Source organism: Podarcis melisellensis, assembly GCF_964234715.1.
Source record: "Podarcis melisellensis genome assembly, chromosome: 16".
In the NCBI taxonomy this organism is placed as follows: Eukaryota; Metazoa; Chordata; class Lepidosauria; order Squamata; family Lacertidae; genus Podarcis; species Podarcis melisellensis.
Genome location: NC_138533.1, coordinates 33,286,856 through 33,305,892, shown reverse-complemented (window position 1 = coordinate 33,305,892; position 19,037 = coordinate 33,286,856). Strand labels below are relative to the sequence as shown.

Sequence of the window (19,037 nt, the reverse complement as noted above, 5' to 3'; positions counted from 1 at the left end):
AGTCTTATTCATACGATTCCCTGAGCACTTGCTTTACCAGTGGCTATTTGCCTGGTCTCCTGGTGGTGTTATTGGAAGACACCATCACTCAGTACACCGTGCAGACAGCTCTCTAGTCAGAAGGGTGTCAGGACAGGAAAATATCTCTGTGAGACCTTGGAGAGATATTTGTCAGGATAGATGAAATCGAGCTGGGTGAAACCAATGAGCTTGGCAACAGAGAATGTATTGTGTTGATCATGGTAGCTTCCACCAAGATATGGTCACTGGTTTCTGCCTCATACAATTCTCTCTTTCCTTGATTTTTTTTTAATCTTCCTTGGCCTACCCAGTAAAGAAACTGGGCATTGTGCAAGTTCTTTATCTTTTCTCAGCACCACCGAGTCTTTTTGGATGCCTTCATTCTGTTATCTGGAAACTTGTTTTCTATATGTTTGTTCCAGTTTTATTTATTTATAGCCTATTTATATGCTTTGTTCCTTTTTTCTATTTATATATATATCTGTAAAGTGAGACATCTGTATTTCTGAATTATGAAAAATAAATATTTTTCTAAAAACGAAACTGTATAACTTGGGTAGAAGTGTTTGTATTTTGCCACAAAAGTTGCTTAGTGGATTTCCTCCCCCCCCCCCCAAATTAATGATAACTAATGATATTGCATGGCAACAATAACCTGTGTGGGGTCATATTGGTGGTACCGGCAGTGGTAAGGCTAGAGCTGCAGCTCAGTTAAAGAAGTGCCAGTTGCTAAATCATGAAAGTTTTAATTAAGTTTTATCAGTTAATCTATTGGGCAAAAACAGTTTCTAAAGCACTTGGCATGTTTCCTTTGTGTTCAGATGTGTTGTAGCAGGTCTCATCCTACAGCAATGGTTGGGGGTGCTACAGCCCTTTTTATGAATGCTGGACTACAACTCCCACCATCCTTGATCATTGACTATGCTGGCTGAGGTTGATGGGAGTTGGAGTCCCACAACCTATGGAGGAAGTCAGGTTCCCCGCCATTGTTGCTAGAAGTGTTCCCTACCATGTGTAAATAAAGGAAGAATTTGCTGGAATAACAAATTAAAGTGGAATACAAAAAGGGAGGTGTGAGGAGGTCCAAGAAATAAGTAATTGAAAAGATGCAACCCGAGATTTGTATTTTTCTTTCTTTGTTCTTTTATGTGTTTTTTCTTGTTCTATTTTTTTCTTTTTTTCTTTTTGTAAATGTGTTTTTATGAAATTCTGAATAAATATTATTATTTTTTTAAAAAAAAGTAAATAATGCCTCTTCTGTGAGGATGCCTTCTATAAGTAGGGAGACTGCCTCTTTTAAGATAGTTCTTTCCACTTGCAGTTGTTTTTAAATAAACTCCTTTATATTTTTTAAAAAAACCTGCACTGCTGGTATAATATTTAGCGCCATGTTAGTGGATTTAAAAGTTCTTAAATCAACTACTGTGTTTGAAGTGTTGTGGCCCTCCCAGTATTTCACATGCAACTTTTCTCAGTTTTCTAGTTCCCTCTTTCTGCACATAGTCAGTGGAGCATGAGACTCTTAATCTCAGGGTCGTGGGTTGGAGCCTTTCTATAGCAGGGGGTTGGACAAGAAGACCCTTGTGGAAATCTTCCAACTCTACAATACTGTGATTCTACCTCCCAGATAGGCTTCCATATCAAATCAGTAGAAAGTGCATTGGAACTGACCGGAACCCCTTTAAAATACCTCTGTCTGTGTGTCTCGCCCCACCCCACTATCACTTTATAAATTCACCAATGTAATTGTTGCTTAATGCAGAGCCCTTCACTAGGCCAGAACCACCGCAGCTCAACAATTCAGCTGTGGTGTTGTTCATCTAAGGAAGATTTCTCCCCCAAGTGAGCTGTGCTGCATTTTTAGAACAGACTGTGGTAGAGAGAGCTGGGACCTAATCTTTCTCAATTAAGCAAGAACTTGGAGACTCAGCAGGCCTCCTTTTGCGAGGAGAGGAATTATATAGGTAATCTGAAGATTTGTGGGTGGAGACACCTAATTCAAGTTTAATATCACTGTCTCTCCAGGCTCAAGGTGAAGTAATCAGGTTGGTGGAGCTAGTTTCTTTTAAAGGATGCCAGATCTTCACCTAGAGACCTTTTAAAGCGCTTTAAGGAATCAAGGCAGGAGACACCAGCTATCTCCTCTGTCTCATTGCTCCACCGAACCCTTTGCCCCTCTCTTCCCACACCTGCTTGGGGGCAAAAATAATAATCTTGTTCATCTCCTGTTCCAGCCTCTCTCCACATGCTACTTCCTTTGATTCACCAGACTCATTCCTGTTCTGCCCAGACTCTTGCTTTTGCTGAGTCCTACTTTTTGCCTCTTGCTTGGCACTGAACGCCCTGGACTACTTTCTTCAGCCTGGCAGAGGATTTTCCTTTGCGATCATCTGCAGTGGTGCAGAGTCATATGCAACATGAATCCTCCAGTCCTAGGGAACCCTGGCAGGGGTCGAGTGTGTGTGAGCTCCTGGACTTGTGCTTGTGGACGGCCCTGCCCAGAGGAATATGTAACCCTGATCATTTATACAAAAGCAGTTCCCTGGATGGTGCCCCATCTATATCCATATGTACCTGCAGTGTAAATAGTTTGGCAGTCATAATGAGCCATTCGTCATTGCTGTGTGGATTTGTGAGTCCTGGCTGAGATACCAGCAAGTCTATGCTGAATTCCCCTTAAGATTTGGGTGGGAATAGCAAGATGATTTTTGTATAGACGTGGTTCGTCATGTACTATCTGTGCTGCAGTTTGTGTAGCGGAGTGCTGGGCCTCCATTGCTTCATCATGCACACGCGATGAGGCAAGCGCTCCGTATGCAATCATGCAAGTATGAAATCTTCAAACACTTGGTTCCCCACCACCACACATGAGTGTCACTGAAAGCGGAAGTTCTTGCCACCACATAGGAAGGAACTTACCCTATTAACTATTGTGGCCATCTAGTCTTAAGACTGTCTGTTTGGTCCAGCAGTGACTTTGTAGAACCTCCAGAGGAGGCTGTTCTCATCACCCAGTACCCCATATTGTTTTAACTAGCGATTTCGGGGACTGGAGCTCAGGTGTTTGGCATGCAAAGCATGAGCTCTACCTCTAAGCTCTGGCCCCCTCCCCTGTTCTCTTTTAATTTTTTAAAAAATAATTTTCCATTTCAAATGTTCACATTCAAGCCAAAAGATAACCATACGATAGTCATTGACTTCCCTTCCCCGCCCCCCTTCCATGGTTCATTTTAGTTACCCATTGCTACTGCATATCCTGATTAATCCCTCTTTCCCTTTCTGAGCATATATCATCCAGGCTTGCATAGACAAAAATCCTGCTTTGTTTTCTCCTTCCCTTGCAGTGTACAAATAATTCCCTCCCTCTTTTTATTATCGGGTTATCCCATTGGTTTCCTCACACCAATCCAACCAGTGCCTTAGCTCAGAATGGTGCTTGTCTGCCAAAATATGCTAAGCGCAGGCAGCCAAAACATAGTTTCACAGGGCAAGTGAACACCTGGCTGTTAAAACATCAGCAATATGATGTCATTTTATGGTAGTCCCCAGGGATGTTTTCATCAATTAAATATGTTTTGATTTTACTGAGAACATTTTTCTTCTGTGTGCAACCACCATCATCTTAGCCTTCTAGTTATCAGCTGGAGAAAAGTACATCATCTCATTCTTTTGGAGTAATAGAAGCTATAGCCGGACGGTAATTTTCCTGTTGCTGTTGTACAGAGAGAGAAAAAACAGCTTCACACCCTTCAAAATTAATTATAGCCTTCCACCCTTCAAAACAAATAGCAATGTTTTAAAACGTTTTTCACACATGATGTGAAAATTCAGAATCAATCAATTTCACTGTGCTCCAGGGCTCAGTTTTCTTTATATTTTCTCTTGCGCTTTATTTATTTACTTGAAAGTATTCCAGTTCTGTTTTTCTGCATCAATGTGAGGTACTCAAGGCAGCTCAGAAATGATTTTAAAAACAAACAAACAAGCCATCATTGAATGCCTACAAAACCCAACCCAACCCAAAACACAGAAAGAGACCGGCAGATAATAAATTCTTCAAATTGTGTGAAGAACCAGACACAGTGCTTGAGATACCTCTGAAATGTCTGATAGTGGTAGGAAGCCTGCCAAACAATATCTGTCTATCTTTTCCCCACCCTCTCTTTTGCTTGGAATGTCATTGGAGGAAGCCATACCGATAGCTCTAGGGCAGGGATGGAGAACTTCACCACAGTTCTCCATGCGCTGGTAACTTCATGGGTAGATACCTGCAATGCTCTCCATGTGGAGCTACCTTGGGGCTGACCCAGAGGGAGCAGGTGGGGCAGGATACCATAGCCAGGCTGCTTGTGAAAGAAAGAAAGCTGCCACCAGGATGCAGCACCTCAAAGGCTGCAGGATTTGGACTGTTTCCCGTCCTCTACTGGGCCAAGTTCAAACATTTTGCTACTAAGACTCTAAACAGCTCAGGATCAGATTTCTTAAGAGACCAGCTTATCCACCACTGCAGTTTATGGAAGAGCTTCTCCTGCAACTTCCAAAGAAATTGGAAGCTCGCTCTGCAGTAACTTGGAGAAGTGCTTTTAGTGTTGCTGCCCTTGTTCTGTGGAACAGCATTCCTGCTGAGATACAACAGATGCCCATTATCTGCCCTTTCTGGAAGCTACCAAAGGCATTTTTTGTTCTAGCAGCTTTCCCAACAGTATGACTAGGTTTCTGCCATGGGTATATTTGGTGTTGTTCAGAAATTTATCTGCTGCTGTTTATTTATTTTTTGGTGGTGTTTAACTCTTTTCAGCTGGTTCTGCTGCATTTGGTACATTGCCTTGAGGCATGTGTGTAAGGTGATCGATAAATTAGAATAAGTTGTGACCCTCCAGATATTGCTGGACTCCAGCTCCCAGTGGTTGGGAACAATGGGGGTTTGAGTCCCAACAAGATCTGGAGGACTCCAGATTATCTGGGTAAGGAATTCCAAAGGGCATTTAGGGAAGGCTCTGTCAAGTGTACTTGACCACTGTCTGCATTATTTCGGACCCTGCGCTTTGGCTTTGAGGACTTTCGGAGTGGCTTCCAATTCAAAACTGCCAACCACATCCTAAAAAATACTTAAAGCCACAACACCGCAAGAGTCTGCGCATGAGGATGGAAAAAGGATCCCTGGTTTTTTAAGAAATATAGTAGACCTGAGTCATGCCACTAATGCAGTGCTGCAACAAAAAACGTTGTTTGCGTTCTAGAAGGCAGTCAGCAGGTTGGGCCTATCTTGTGCCCTCCAAACGTTGTTGGCCTGCACTCCCCCCCCCCGACCATTGGCCATGCTAGCTGGGGCTGTTGGGAGCTGGGAGTCCGCCATCTGCATTGACTACCCCTGACAGAGACCAAAGGCATTTAGAAGCTAGAAAATGGTGCCTCAGACTTCAGAATCTGCTGCGGGGTGAAATACATGACAGCTTCACAGACGGGGGGCAAGCGAAAGAGCACCTGCCACATTCAGTTGCCCTGAATGCCAACTTGTTTCTCCCTCCCCCCTCCCTGCCTCAGTTCAGTGACGTCGCCTGGCACCTGAGGTAAATCCGTTAGCGTGAGGAAGCCAAGAAAGCTGTTCTAATCCCGCTGTTGACAACCTAGAAAGCATGACCTTTCTTTCTTCTCTCCCCTCCCCCTGCCCTCTTTCTTCAGCTGCTTCTGTGCCAATGCCTTCTTATCCGAGCTCTGGGTCTGGGAGTTCGTCCAGCAGCTCTTCCACGTCCCATCTCGCATCTCCTCCCGTAAGTACAATGCACGCCTCTTGAGCGCTGTTGGTTTTCCTCCTCCCTCTTGTTTGCCACTGGGTCGTTCTGGTGGCTGCTGACGACGTCCTCCTCTGGGTGCCCACCACGCCACCAGTCGACCATGCAGGGTGGCATTATCAAGGGAGAGAACCATCTTAAGCGGTGTGTGGCAGGTCCCAAGTCAGCCCACATCAGAAGCACTCAGATCGAAGGCTCGTCTAGTCTAGCATCCTGCTTCCTCACAATGACCAGCCCAGAAGCCTCTCCAAAGCCCACAAACAGGGCATGAGCACAGCAGCTCTCTGCCCATTTGGCACCCCCAGCAGTCTGTATTCAGATGCAGGCTGGCTCTGGATCCTGGAGGCAGCATATGGGTAGCTTTATCCTCTATGAATGTGTCTAATCCCCTTTTAAAGCCACCTTAGTTCGTGGACTTTATCACATCTTACGGAAGTAGGTTCTACAATATACTTGCGCTGGGGCAGGGGGAGGAAGAGCCCTCCTCTCTATCTCTTTGGTCTGCCCTGAATCTTGCTCTATTCAGTTTCATTGGGTGAACCTGGGTTCTGGAGAGAGGAAAAACTAGTTCGCTTAATCCATTTTCTCTGTATTGCGCATCAGTTTCTAAACCTCTAACATGTCCTCCCTTGCTCTCTTCAAAAACAAACCCAAGAACTCCTCCTAAGGGAGTTATTGCACCTTTTCTGTAGCTTTTCCAGCTCTACAGTATCATTTGCTTGAGATACAGTGAGCAGAACCATGTGCACTATATTCTAATTGTGGTTGCACCATTGGTTTCATGGCACCCTCCGCCCCAAGGGGCTTAGTGTGTAGGGAATAAAGGAACAATGAGAACCCCAACTCAAAATATGGCTCTCATTTCCACCTGCAAATTTGAAGATTTGTTCCTTCAACCCTCTAAATATTGTAAGAAAGCAGAGACTAAAAGCAAATTTGGTGGCAATTTTTGTATGGTTACAACATCGCTAGCCCACAACATCGCTTCTGTAAGGTAATAATGGGATAACAGCCACCACATACTGGGGGACTTTCTGTGTCAAAGAACCGTCCCAATTCCCTGCCGACGGCACCACTCAATGGTTCTGGGGCCACTGAAAGGGCATAGTTTTGTCTTGGGACCTTTGGAGAACTGCCTTGAAAGAAGCAGCTGTTCCATAGACACCATGTGCTAGCAGAACCTCCTTTTCTGGGAGTGCTTTTTGGTGCGGAAGAGCCTGCAGAAGGAGTTTCTTCCGAGGTTTGCGTTTTCACTCCTGTTTCTCCTTCCCCTTCCCTTGAACAGTCCCTTGGAGAGATGGCACATCTCCCTGAGAAGGTTTTAGCCTCTCCTACCCAGCCCGGCTTCCTTCATGGGTCGAAGGAGTCGGCTGGCGGCAGCAGCAAGAACTCTTCCTGTGACACCGACGACTTCGTCATGGTGCCAGCCCAGTTTGCAAGTAAGCAGTCTGGTTTCTTTTCGAAGCAGAGGCGTGGTGTGGCAGAAGAGGTTGTGGGCATGCCTCAAAGGCAGGAGACAGCAACCATAATCTCACGAGCCCTGTTGGTTCCCAGTTTGCATCTTGGCCGAAATCAGTATGCTCACCTTAGTGTTTAAAGCCCTAAGAGACTTGGGCCCCAACTATCTGGAAAACCACCTCCTTGCCCACAGACTGTCTCTGCTGTTGAGATCAGCAATGACAGCCTTTTGAGTCGTTCCACCGTTATCAGAAGCTCAGGGTGGCAGCAGCCCAGGAGAGGGCATTCTCTGTGGCAGCCACAAAGTTGGGGCATTCCCTCCCTGCAGAGGGGCATCTGTGCCGTTTTTCTCATATGAGCCTGTATTCTCATATGAGCCCGTCCTATTCTCGCGGTTGCGATTTGTTCTTAAGCTGTTTTTAATATTGTATTTCAAATTGCTGTGACTTGCACTGGGACCTTGGGAGGTGAAGGGCGAGTAATATATCGTTATATTTAGGTATGCCTCTTCCATTCTGCAGCAGCGCATGAGAGACTGGAAGGAGCAGGGACGAGTGCAAGAGCTCTGCCCCTCTCCATGGGTCCTTCCTTCCATTGTTATGCAGGGAGGGTGACCCAAGCAGAGCAGGCAGCCTGGGGCAGGCAGCTGCCCTCTAACTGCAGAGAGTAAAGGGGCCAAACTAGCATGGTTAGCCCCACTCTCCCCCTTTGCAAACAGAATTATTTGGGCAGATTAATGTCCAGATAGCGTTGCAAGCTTTGAACAGGAGAAGGGGAACAGCTTCCCTGTTCACAAAGCTCCTGAGATTTGAAATCGTTTGTTCTTCAGCTTGGGGTTTTCTGTAGCGAGAAGCCTTGGTGGGGAGATAGCTGAGCAGGCAGGCTTGTTGGGAACCAGTGTTTTAGGTCCGTGTTTGGGAGCTCCTGCCATCCAATTACATGTCCAGGAGCTGGAAAAAGGCACACTGGCAGGACCCACTATTCGTAGGCAGGTGCTGGGGACCCAGCTAGTAGGGAGCACACTTCATGCTTGTCCAGCCCCCCACCCTGGTCCTTTTCCTTGTGGTGGGCCTCTATTTAAATTCCTCTCATTGCCCCAGAGTGATGCCATATTGGGGGTCTTTGGGGGAATGAAAATGGTGCCCCCCATACCCACACTGATGATTCCCTGTCCCTCCTTGAAGTGCCACAGTTCTCCTCCATTCAATAAGTTCCCAAGAGGGACCAGAGATGCAGGAGGCCTTCCAGAGAACACTTTGCCCAGGGTCCCCTGAAACCAGTGTTCCCGGGGAAAGAGGCACTGCAAGTTGGTGCCCATTTTTGATGTTTGAACCCTCAGTAATACTTATCCGCTGGGATGAGCCACAGGCACCAGGCAAAGGGTGCTGTGGTGTGCATACGTGTGCGAACCTTGATACATTTTCAAAGGGATGTGACGCAAGCACACCATGATGCCACAGAGTGCTGGAAAATCTCCTATCTTCTGCAAACGGAAATGAAATCGCACATGTATTTAAAAAACAAACAAATACGTGGATTTGCAAAACTGAAATTGTTTGAAAAATACCCTACAGGCTCCCAATAGGAAGCTCATTCTCTGAACGCCAATCTTTTATCTAGCCAAAATGAGACCCTCCATACACAAAAGCGGGGAGGTGGCAGCAGGCTTGAGGAAGTTCAAAATGTCATTGAGGGATTGTACAGCCCACTGAGGGCTGAATATGTTCAAAGGCATAAGGAATGGGATTGACTGTAGTATGCAAGAAAGGGGCTTGTTTGGTGCCTTGAACAGGAACCCTCTGCCCCTGCTACAGGTCCAGCTTTTCAGATATTGCAAGCCTTGGGCCATAACCTTTTGTGTTATTTGAGCAATCACACCTCTTCGCATATGAGCAAAGTGTCTTCACTCCCATCCTATCATACAAGTTTGTACAGAAGGTCACACAAGACCTGGTTATTGCATGGCTAAGGTCTAGCTAGCCTCCCACTGTGTGAATAATGGGGTCGTCACAGGCATGAATGTCCGTACTGAATCTCTACTTGCAGCCTCCAGGTGTTGCCAAACTACAGGTCCCTTCTTCCCCCACCATTGGCCATGCTGGCTTAGGGCTGATGGGAGTTGGAGTCCAGCTATAACTGGAGAGCCACAGGTTCCCCACGCTTTCTTTTTAACCTAATTGTGGAAAGGCTCACCTTAGTGGTGTTGAGAAGAAGCCGTCGTTCCCAAAGAAAGGAAGCAAGAGAGGCCTCCGTGGCTTCAGTCTCTCTTCTAAAAATTCTCTCTTCTAACATTTGAGGGCCTTCAAAGACCTCTCCTTTATGTGCAGTTCTCACATGTCCACAGACCGGGGGGGGGGGGATTAATTGTGCATGCCCATGCTCTTTATGTTACTACTGCAGCATAGGCCTGAAATTAATCTTTTCAGAACTTTTTAAAACTTAGGTGATATCGCTGTGGAGGCTGCAGGAGGAAAAACTATCCAGGACAGCCTGATGTGCAGTGGGTAAGGATCTTTAGTGTGTGCTTTTATTTTATTTATACTTTTTATTTATTTAACTGATTTTACAATCATTTTAACATTTTAAAACTTGACTTCCTTCCCCCTCTTTCTGTGGTTGCTTGAATTTATTTTTAATATCTTCTGCATATCCATATTAACTTAACTTACTCATTTATTTATCTTCTTTAAATATATACTCTTATGTAACTGCAGGTTATTACAATAATCCTGCCGGTGTTTTTATCTGTTTACAATTTATCTGTAAATATTCAACAAACCATTTCAATTCTTTTATAAAAAGTTTGTTAACTTGATTTCTTATTCTCCCGGTAAGTTTCGCCATTTCTGCATATTCCATAAGTTTTTGTATCCATTCTTCCTTTGCTGGGACTTCTTCTTCTTTCCATTTTGGGGCAAGTAGCATTCTTGCCTCTGTAGTCACATACTTGAATAAGTTCCTATACAATTTAGGTCATTCTATCCTTATAATTCCGAAGAGAAAGGCTTTTGTTTTGTTTTGTTTTGTTTTGACAAATGTTATTTTAAACATCCTTTTCATTTCATTGTATATCATTTCCCAGTAAGCCTTAACCTTACTACAAGACCACCACATATGATAAAAAGAACTTCCTTTCTCTTTACATTTCCAACACTTATTTGATTTAGACTTGTACATTTTTGCCAGCTTATTTGGTGTTAGATACCATCTTGAACAGTTTTATACTGAGGCCATTTGACCAGCTTAACGCAGTACTGTCTGCTCCAGGGATGAGAACATGTGGCCTTCTAGATGTCTTTCCCCTCATCCTTGGAACTCCCATTGGCCATGCTTACTGGAGAGTTGGGAGTCCCAGTAACACAGTCCCTGACCTGGCAACAGCTCTCCAAAGTCTTTCCCCTTGTTGCTCTCTTGAGACTGTGGCTGGAGATACCAGCAACTGAACTCTGCGGCTTCCATGTATAAATCATGCGCTCTTACCACTGACTTGTGGTCTTTCAGTAAAGAGCCCCTGGATCCCTTGAGGGAGCCTCCATGGAGGCTCAGGAGAATCCATGGGGCAAGCTGTGTACAGTGGATCCAGCCAATTCATTTCCTGGCATGGAAAGGTTGTGAAGAAATCATTTGTTGCAAACAACAAATGTGACTAAGAAGCTTGCAACTTGAGAACACAAGAGCAGCCATGCTGGATCGAGCCAATGGCCCATCTAGCCCAAAATTCTTATCCCTCATTGGCCAACCAGGGGAAGTCCACATGAAAGATGTGAGTGCAAAAGCTCCTGTTCCCCGGCAACTGTGTTCAGCAGCATTATGCATGACTAATCACCTTTGATAGTCTTACCCTCCACAATTTGTCTGATCATCCTTTCAGGCTGTCGAAGCTGGTAGCTCTCGCTACAACTTGTAGTAGGCTTGGCAAGGTTCACTGAAGCACTGGCATCTCCCTCTACTGCAAATAATGTTGCTGTTGTTTTTTTCTTGCCTTTTTACAGGAGTTCCCTGGTGGCTTCAGCAGGCTTGGAAAGCCAAGGAAGAACCCCATCTCCGTCCCCTCCTTACAGCAGCTCTCCAAGCCCATCAGGGTAAGAGGAAAATCGGATGAGAGCGTTGGCACTCCTCATCCCCCCCCCCAAAAAAGAGGAGTGTGTGACTGTGTGTGCAGATTTGATTTAACTCTCATGGAATATCTCTGGGGCTTTGCTATACTTTCATGGAGCTTTTGCTACTGGAGGAAAGGGAGAATTGAATTCCCCTACCAGCAGCAAAGAGCAACCAGGGTCGTTGAGCTTACTGCTGCTTCTATACACTTATAGGGGTGGAGAGAGGGCACTGAACAGACATGAGCTGGAAAGCCAAACCTAGCAGAAGCCACATTTTTTTCCTAGGGTTGGGTGGAGGAGACCTCATATTTTGATTTGGGGGAACAGTGGGTTCCTTCAAAAAAACGTTGGCAGTCCTAATGCACCACTTTCTACAACTTGCCTACCAAAATCCCTTCACTGGCACCACCACACCCTCCAGTTGCCAGCTTTCCTTCTCCCTCTCTGGGCCCAAACAGCAATCCCACTCTGTCAGTTACCATACTGTTCTCCAGTATAACTTGGTTCTCCCAGGTCCAGCATTGGGGTCAGTATTGGTGGGCATTTGACAAGGCCCACAACCCCCGGTAAGTTAGGAACCTAGGAATCTGCCTTTTACAGAGTCAGACTGTTGATCTATTGAGCTCAATGGGACCTTCTTCTGCACACGGAACAGGTGCTCTACCATTGAGCTGCAGCCTGCAGGGCCACCACCCAGGGCCTCCTGGCTGCTGTTGCCTCCTTCGGTGCCCTCTCTGAGCATGCAAGCAGCGAGGCAGCATTCTCCACTTGCATCAAGGAGAAGAGAGGGCAATTGGTGTCCGTATCAAGGAAGGAGTGAGAAGCCCACTGAACATATCTTCCCTGTCCAAAACCTGCAGCCGGTGTTTTGTTTGCTAAAACAGTTCCCAGCTCCCCTGCTCCACAGCCGTAAACATTTCTGTGATCCAATTCTCCACTGCTCCCAGGCTCCTACCACCCATTTCCTACTGTTTCCTCCTCTCAACAGACCCTTCCACTTTTCCGAGTACCCGTCCTCCCCTAAAAGTGCTCTGTGCTTTTTGTCCTGCAGCCGGCCTGGGCAGTTTTCATCAGGCAGCAAGCATGGGCAATCGGTCCCCATCCCAGTCCCCACACAGATCCACAACTACCGGCGGATTGAGCAGAACCTTCAGTCTCCTAATCAATACACTTCCCCACGGTGAGTACTGAGGCTTTGATAGCGCCGAGATGTCCGGGAGGCTGTATTCTTGTCTCGCTGCCAATGTTCTTTGGTATAATTGACTCGGCATCAATCAGTGTCGAAAGGTAGCAACCCTGGGGGTTGTTCATGAGCAATCTAGAGAACACCTGGGTGCAGTCTAGAGAATGTCTGGTATGCCCCATGGAAATGAAGGAGGAGCACCAGGCGGCAGGTTGCAGAATTGCATACGTCCAGTGGCATGCAATTAGCCTGTCTCCAACATCCTTTTCACAAGCTTGTCTGAAGGCTCATTATGATCTCACTGGGATTAAGAAATGGTCTTGCTCTGAAATAATTTGCACGCAGATTAGGGACACCTTGGGAACCTGTCTTGCCATTTCCTCATCTGTGGGATCTTATTTTGGTTCTATGCCACAAAAGAACTTTTTAGTAAATGACTATAAACATGCTCTCAAGGCTACTCTCTCTCACCCCAGTGAAAGCTCTTAGGTTGGTATGTACCAGGTCAGAGCCTTTTCTGTGGTGACCCAGGATCTCTGGAGTGTGGCTCATTCTTAGCTGGACTTCAGGAAAGCCTTGAAGATCTTTTTATATCAGCTTGAATTTGGGTGACTTTATGTTGGCTTTGTTTTTAAGAACTGTTTGTTTGGGATTTTCATATTATAGTGTACTAATAGGTTGCATCCTGCCTTCAGAGCATTGATGCACTAAAAGGCTAAAAATGTGTGCAATACAAACATGGGCATTTTGATAGGCTTTTTGTTCTAGTTGATTGAGGACATTTGGCCAGCTAATGGTCCACTCTTGTAAATGACTCTGCACTTTGTTCATTGCTGTTCCTTGTGCTCAGAACTCCATCCCTGAACATCTATGCCTTTCCTTTTTTTCAATGTGCATAACATGTTAGATTAACAATAAATAGTCCTGCTGTGAGGAAAGTGCAAACTAAAGTTTGATACAGAGGAGACAACAGGGAGAGGAAAGGGAGTCTAAAGGGGGAAAACTGTTTGTTTCCCTTATTTCCCCCCTTGATGCTTCAAACTTTGTTTCTCAGTCCTCTTCCTCCTCATGCAAAATGAGCCTTACAGTACAATCCTGCCAGGTGAGTTGCATATGGAAGGGGAGCCTTAAGTATTATACTGCATTTGTTTGCATACTTCCTTCATCCATTGTCTCTTCTATTCCTGCCGTCTCTGTTTCTGTTATCTTCACTCCTCTTTCTCCATTGTCGTCAAAGGAAGCTGTCTTATACCAAAGACAGACTTGGAGTCTGCTACAGACTGAATGGCAGTGGCTCTCCAGGGCTTTGCAAGCAGTGGTTTTTTTGAGCCCTAGCTAGAGATGCGAAAGATGGCATGCACAAGGTCCCAGGTTCAAAGCTTGGGCTACTTAGCTACCTAACCCTGCCAAAAATTGGATTGGGAGATCCTTGAGGGTAGGGACTTCTTTTTAAAGTTGGTTTTACTCTGCGTTGCGTCGTTTAACATGGTTCTTTTATCAAAGTGGTTGAGCTTCTTTTTTCAGTTTTGACTTGTCTAAGATCCCACCGCCTTTCGGATATTCTGCCTTTGAAATCCCGGCAATGTCCAGGAAGATCTGGACGTATGGCAGCCCTTAGATATCATTCAGTGAACCATATTGGATTTAGCATGCAATCCTAAGCAATCTTGTTGCAGAGTAACAACCATGGAGCAATGCTTACTCAGAACAACTTGTTGGTTAATTTAATAGCCAAGTTAAATTCCTTGGAATTTGCATGCTAATGCGGCAATATTTCTGAAGGGGAACAAAGCATACTTTCTTGGGGGATTTCAGATGTTGAATACGTGTGTCACCATAGGTGCATTCTTAAGAGAAGCCTTCCCTCCCGTGTGTGTGTGGTGGATAAAAGAGAGGTCGAAGTGAGGCACAAATGACTCTTGTTTGTCATTTGCATTTTTTAAAAAATTGCATCTGTGCATTGGAAAAGTTATAGATATGACTTCTTGATGGAACAGTGGCACTTTCCTAGTCAATCAAAAGGCTTTATGTTTATTTTAACCTTAGTCAGGGGTGAGGATCATCTGGCTTTCCCGATGTTACTGGACTCCAGCTTCCATCAACCCCAGCTTGCCTGGTCACAACCATAAAGGATGCTGGGAATTGTAGTCCAGATACACCTGGAGGGGCACCAACTTACCCACCCCCCTGATCAAATTGATTTGGCTCATCTTGTGTTTCTGTCCTGTTCACCTTCTGCCAACAGTAGTCATTTGAAACTTTCCGTAGGCTAGTAACTTTTATGAGCCTATTTACAAGGCTGGATTAGTTGCCTGAACGCTGCGGCTGTAATTATTGCGCGATATTGGCCCTGCCAGAGTGCTCCTTTCTTTAATGAATGTGTTTATTTACATTTGCTCATGTGCTTAGTAAGGCATCTCAGCCGTGCATCTTAGGCCTCTCTGCCACAGTCACATGATCCAGTTGCCGCATGAGCAATCCATGCCTGTGGCTTGGAACTTCAGCTGGGGAGCAGTCAAGTTGCACCGGATGTATGGCCCCAGGCTGTGTGACTGACTCCTTCCATCCTGTGCGGGCGGATCTTCCTCCTCTATGAAGCTGCTCGGCTCTCACACTCGCTGTTCTAGCAGCGGTGCTCTGGGATTCCAGGCTTCCATTTCCTCCTCCACGGTTCTCCCGAAACACGAACAAGTGGGGATGGGGGAGTCATACGAGAAATACAGCCTCTCTAAAAGAGTGGAACTGAATTATTTGGGGGCCAAGTTCCCACTGATAATTGGAAGCAAAAGCAAGGCTCCTCAAGGGTGCAGTCATTTGAAGAGGTGAGTTTCTCTTCAGACTTTCCACAACGTGTGCCTGCCTGCTAGTATCACGGTCAGCACTGGGTCTTGCTCAGGGGAGAGGAGATGAAGCAAGGAATTACCGTATTTTTTGCTCTAGAAGACTCACTTTTTCCCTCCTAAAAAGTAAAGGGAAATGTGTGTGCGTCTTATGGAGCGAATGCAGGCTGCGCAGCTATCCCAGAAGCCAGAACAGCAAGAGGGATTGCTGCTTTCACTGCGCAGCGATCCCTCTTGCTGTTCTGGCTTCTGAGATTCAGAATATTTTTTTTCTTGTTTTCCTCCTCCAAAAACTAGGTGCGTCTTGTGGTCTGGTGCATCTTATACAGCGAAAAATACGGTAAGCCTTGGCACCAGCAGCCAGAACTGAAACATGCCCAGGCAGATCCCTGGAAACATTTATAGTTCTTCTAGGTCAGGGAAGCAATGGACCCCTTGAATAGGCAGAGTCTCCTCTAACCTGTTGCCCTCCTGAATTCTTTTTATTGCAGGTCCTCTTATCCTCAGCCAGTACAGTCTGAAAATGTCTGTTTTTTTAAGTGTGTTTTTTTAAGAAACCTTGTTCTACAACATAGAACTTTTGATTGCCTAACCTGTCCTTTATTTCCTGTGTTGTTGTTTTTCCACACCTTTATTTATTTGGTTTTTCAGATTAAAGCTTTACAGTCACATATTGAACATACAACATAAAAAGCAAGATTCCAAGGAATCTCCTGGGCTTCCCTCCTGCCCTTTGTGGGTCCTATTGTTAATCATTTCCTCCTGCATCTTTTATGAGAATCCCAATCTTTTACATCTCCATTGCGTCCAACTATAAGTGATATTCCAATCCTACTAACGATTTTAACTGTTTACAATGGGTTATAAGATTTCCCCATTCCATATTAAAGTTTTGGTCTTCCTGATTTCTGATTCTTCCAGTCATTTTAGCACAATCCCATCAACTTGTTCTGCCATTCTTCTCTGGTAGGGACTTTTATCTTCTTACCATCTCTGTGTTTTCCATGTCAGCCCTCACATTCCATGCAGTCTTTGGCAGCTGCTGCATTACTGGTGTCGGTGCCACTACGTAGGTCAGGGAAACTATTGCGCACGTTCCTGTGCTGCAAGCCACCAGTGCCTGGCATCGATTGCCACCTGTGGTCAATCAACCTCCCCTTCATGCCCCTCTGATTCTCGTGTACCTGTCTGTGCACTTCCTTGCTGTGTGGATTCCTCCCCTGCTTTCTGGTTCAGCCTCTGAGCTCTGGACAATGGTCTTCTCCTTAGAAGAGGTGCCAAGCAGTTAGACCCCAGTCCGTTGCCAGCCAACAGGCTCTTGATGGCCCCTGCCGGTGTGATGCTGCTATCCAAGTTTCCAATGGAGTTGGGTGGAGACAATGCGCATCAGTCTGAGCCCGAATCGCCAAAGGGACCGCAATGTGCTAGCTGCATTTGAACAGCAGCTTTCTGAGGCTGTGGTCTGCCTTCTCAGTGCAACCACAGAGGCTGCCAGCAGCGTGATGCTTTTCTACTCTGAGAATCTTTCTGTTCTGTTCTTTTGCTGCGGCTGTGTTCCCGCTGCAGCTGTTAAAGAGTGAAGGACTTGGAAAAACAACTGAGGTTTGTGCTGTTCCCTGAAGTACTGCATTTTTCGCCCTATAGGACACACTTTCCCCCTCCAAAAATGAAGGAAAAATGTGTGTGCGTCCTATGGGGCGAATGCAGGCTTTCGCTGAAGCCAGGAGAGCGAGAGGCGTCGGTGCGCACCGACGCCTCTCGCTCTCCAGGCTCCAGGAAACTATCCGCACGCCCTGCACGCCCGGGGGGAGTTCCCCCGGGCGCGCAAGGCTTGCGGGCGGCAGCCGGGAGCACGGGGCGCCCTTCGGAGGACGCCCCGTGCTCCGCGCAGGTGTCGGCAAGCCTTGCGCACCGGGGGGCGCGTCGGGCGCCCTGAAGCAGAGCGTCCCTGGCGCCGGGCAGACATTTGCAGTGTGGGGAGTCCTGCGGGAGTTCCCGCAGGGCTCCCCAGGCTACGGACAGTAGCCTGCCACCCGACGCACAGGGCGCCCTGAAGCAGAGCGCCCCTCGCGCCAGGCAGACATCGGCCAGCCCTACAAGCTCGGGGGACAGCGGGGAGGCGCAGCACCGCCATCCCACTGTTCCCCGACCTGGTTTTGGGGGGAAATAAAGGGGGGGAAATTTCCTTTATTCCCCCCCCCCAAAAAAAAGTAGGTGCGTCCTATGGGACGGAGCGTCCTATGGGACGAAAAATACGGTATCTAGAGCAAAAGCTATCAATAAATGTAAACAAACAAACCAAAAGATAAACCTGTTGCGAACAACATCCTTTGGATTGTTCTTCCTGGTATCCTTTTCTGAGACATCAGCTCAGAGGGCTTCACCCTGATTCTTCTCCAGTCAGGCCGCTGCTGTTGCCACAGAATCCGTCCTGTCAGTTCCATCTTAGGTCTTCCACATCGGCCTTTATGAAAATCATCTCATGCTGAGCAGCCGCGAAGTCTGGTATCACACGAGTGTTTCAATATTTCAGTGACTGTCTTTCATCTGGAAATAAAGAACCAAGGTGGCATTTCTTGTCTCTGCTGCAAATGTCTCCCTTTCCCCCTTTTTAAAGCCTCTCTTGCACCTCTGTCATTGGTCGCGCCGCTTTTTAGTGTTGCAGATTCAATGGGTTTCAGGCCCATTTTCCCCATTGACTTGTGGATGTTATTGATATGATAGTGTAGGGGCAAGACTCAGATGTAGAGCACATGCTTTGCATATTACTATTATTAATATTATTAATTTTACCGCCCTTCATCTGACAATCCCAAGGTGATTTACAGCATTAGAAAAGTTGCGTGGCAAGGTCCCAACCCCCCCCCCTTAGTAGAATAAAGACACATGACTCAAATATTTAAGGTTAATGGGCTAAAAAGGCCACAACTTTATTTGTTACAGATGATGAGCGGTATTGGCTTAGGCATTAGATCTAACCAACTATATCTGACTCCAGCCCATCTGCAAGGAGTCCGGGAAGGGTTAACCACCAGTAGGGGAAGTCCTGCTGGTGCACATCAACTAGGAGCTCCCCCGGGGGTCACCAATAGGGGTCGTGCCTTAGGCCCTCACCTCGCTAGGTTTCGGACAGGGCCACACCCCCTGGAATCTACGGAATACCCTTCAATATGCGGGGGAGGTGATGGCTCTACCTCCCCTCTTCTCTTTTCCAGAAATATTCCAATGCCTAACCGCCAAACCTTAAAAGTTGTGACAATTTGCTATGAGGTAGGTGAAAACCAAGTGGCTGGTACCAATTTGCCAAGTGGAAAAATTCCTACCAGGCCCCTCAACAGCAACCAACCAAAGTCCATAGCAAGGTCAAAAGAGATGAATACCTTAAAGGGCGGGAGGGTGGGAAAACCGGAGCAGCTGGAAGCAGGAAAGAGAGAGATCTTCCGGCTGCGTCCTGCCTTTAATGGGCAGGCCACACCCCTGGAGCAACTGGATTGGTCAGCCTGGCCAGTGATGCAGCTGGGAATCCCCCAGCCTCACAGGGCTGGCTACCCACCCCCTGCACACTTGGGGGGGTTGTGAGAGCCCGCAACACCACCTCCTCCTTAAGGCGGAAGGAATCTTTACTGTTTCCAGCCTTGGAGGC

At 46.5% G+C, this 19,037-nt stretch overlaps 1 protein-coding gene across 1 annotated transcript in view; it reads left to right on the top strand.

The window, feature by feature from the left end:
• Positions 1 to 19,037, top strand: part of ULK1 (unc-51 like autophagy activating kinase 1) — a 113,484-nt gene that overhangs the window by 72,721 nt on the left and 21,726 nt on the right. The window contains exons 12-16 of the mRNA XM_081893270.1: positions 5,704 to 5,792; positions 7,099 to 7,252; positions 9,715 to 9,775; positions 11,264 to 11,353; positions 12,423 to 12,551. Of these exons, the coding sequence (XP_081749396.1) occupies positions 5,704 to 5,792; positions 7,099 to 7,252; positions 9,715 to 9,775; positions 11,264 to 11,353; positions 12,423 to 12,551 (523 nt within the window). The remainder of the gene's footprint in view (positions 1 to 5,703; positions 5,793 to 7,098; positions 7,253 to 9,714; positions 9,776 to 11,263; positions 11,354 to 12,422; positions 12,552 to 19,037) is intronic.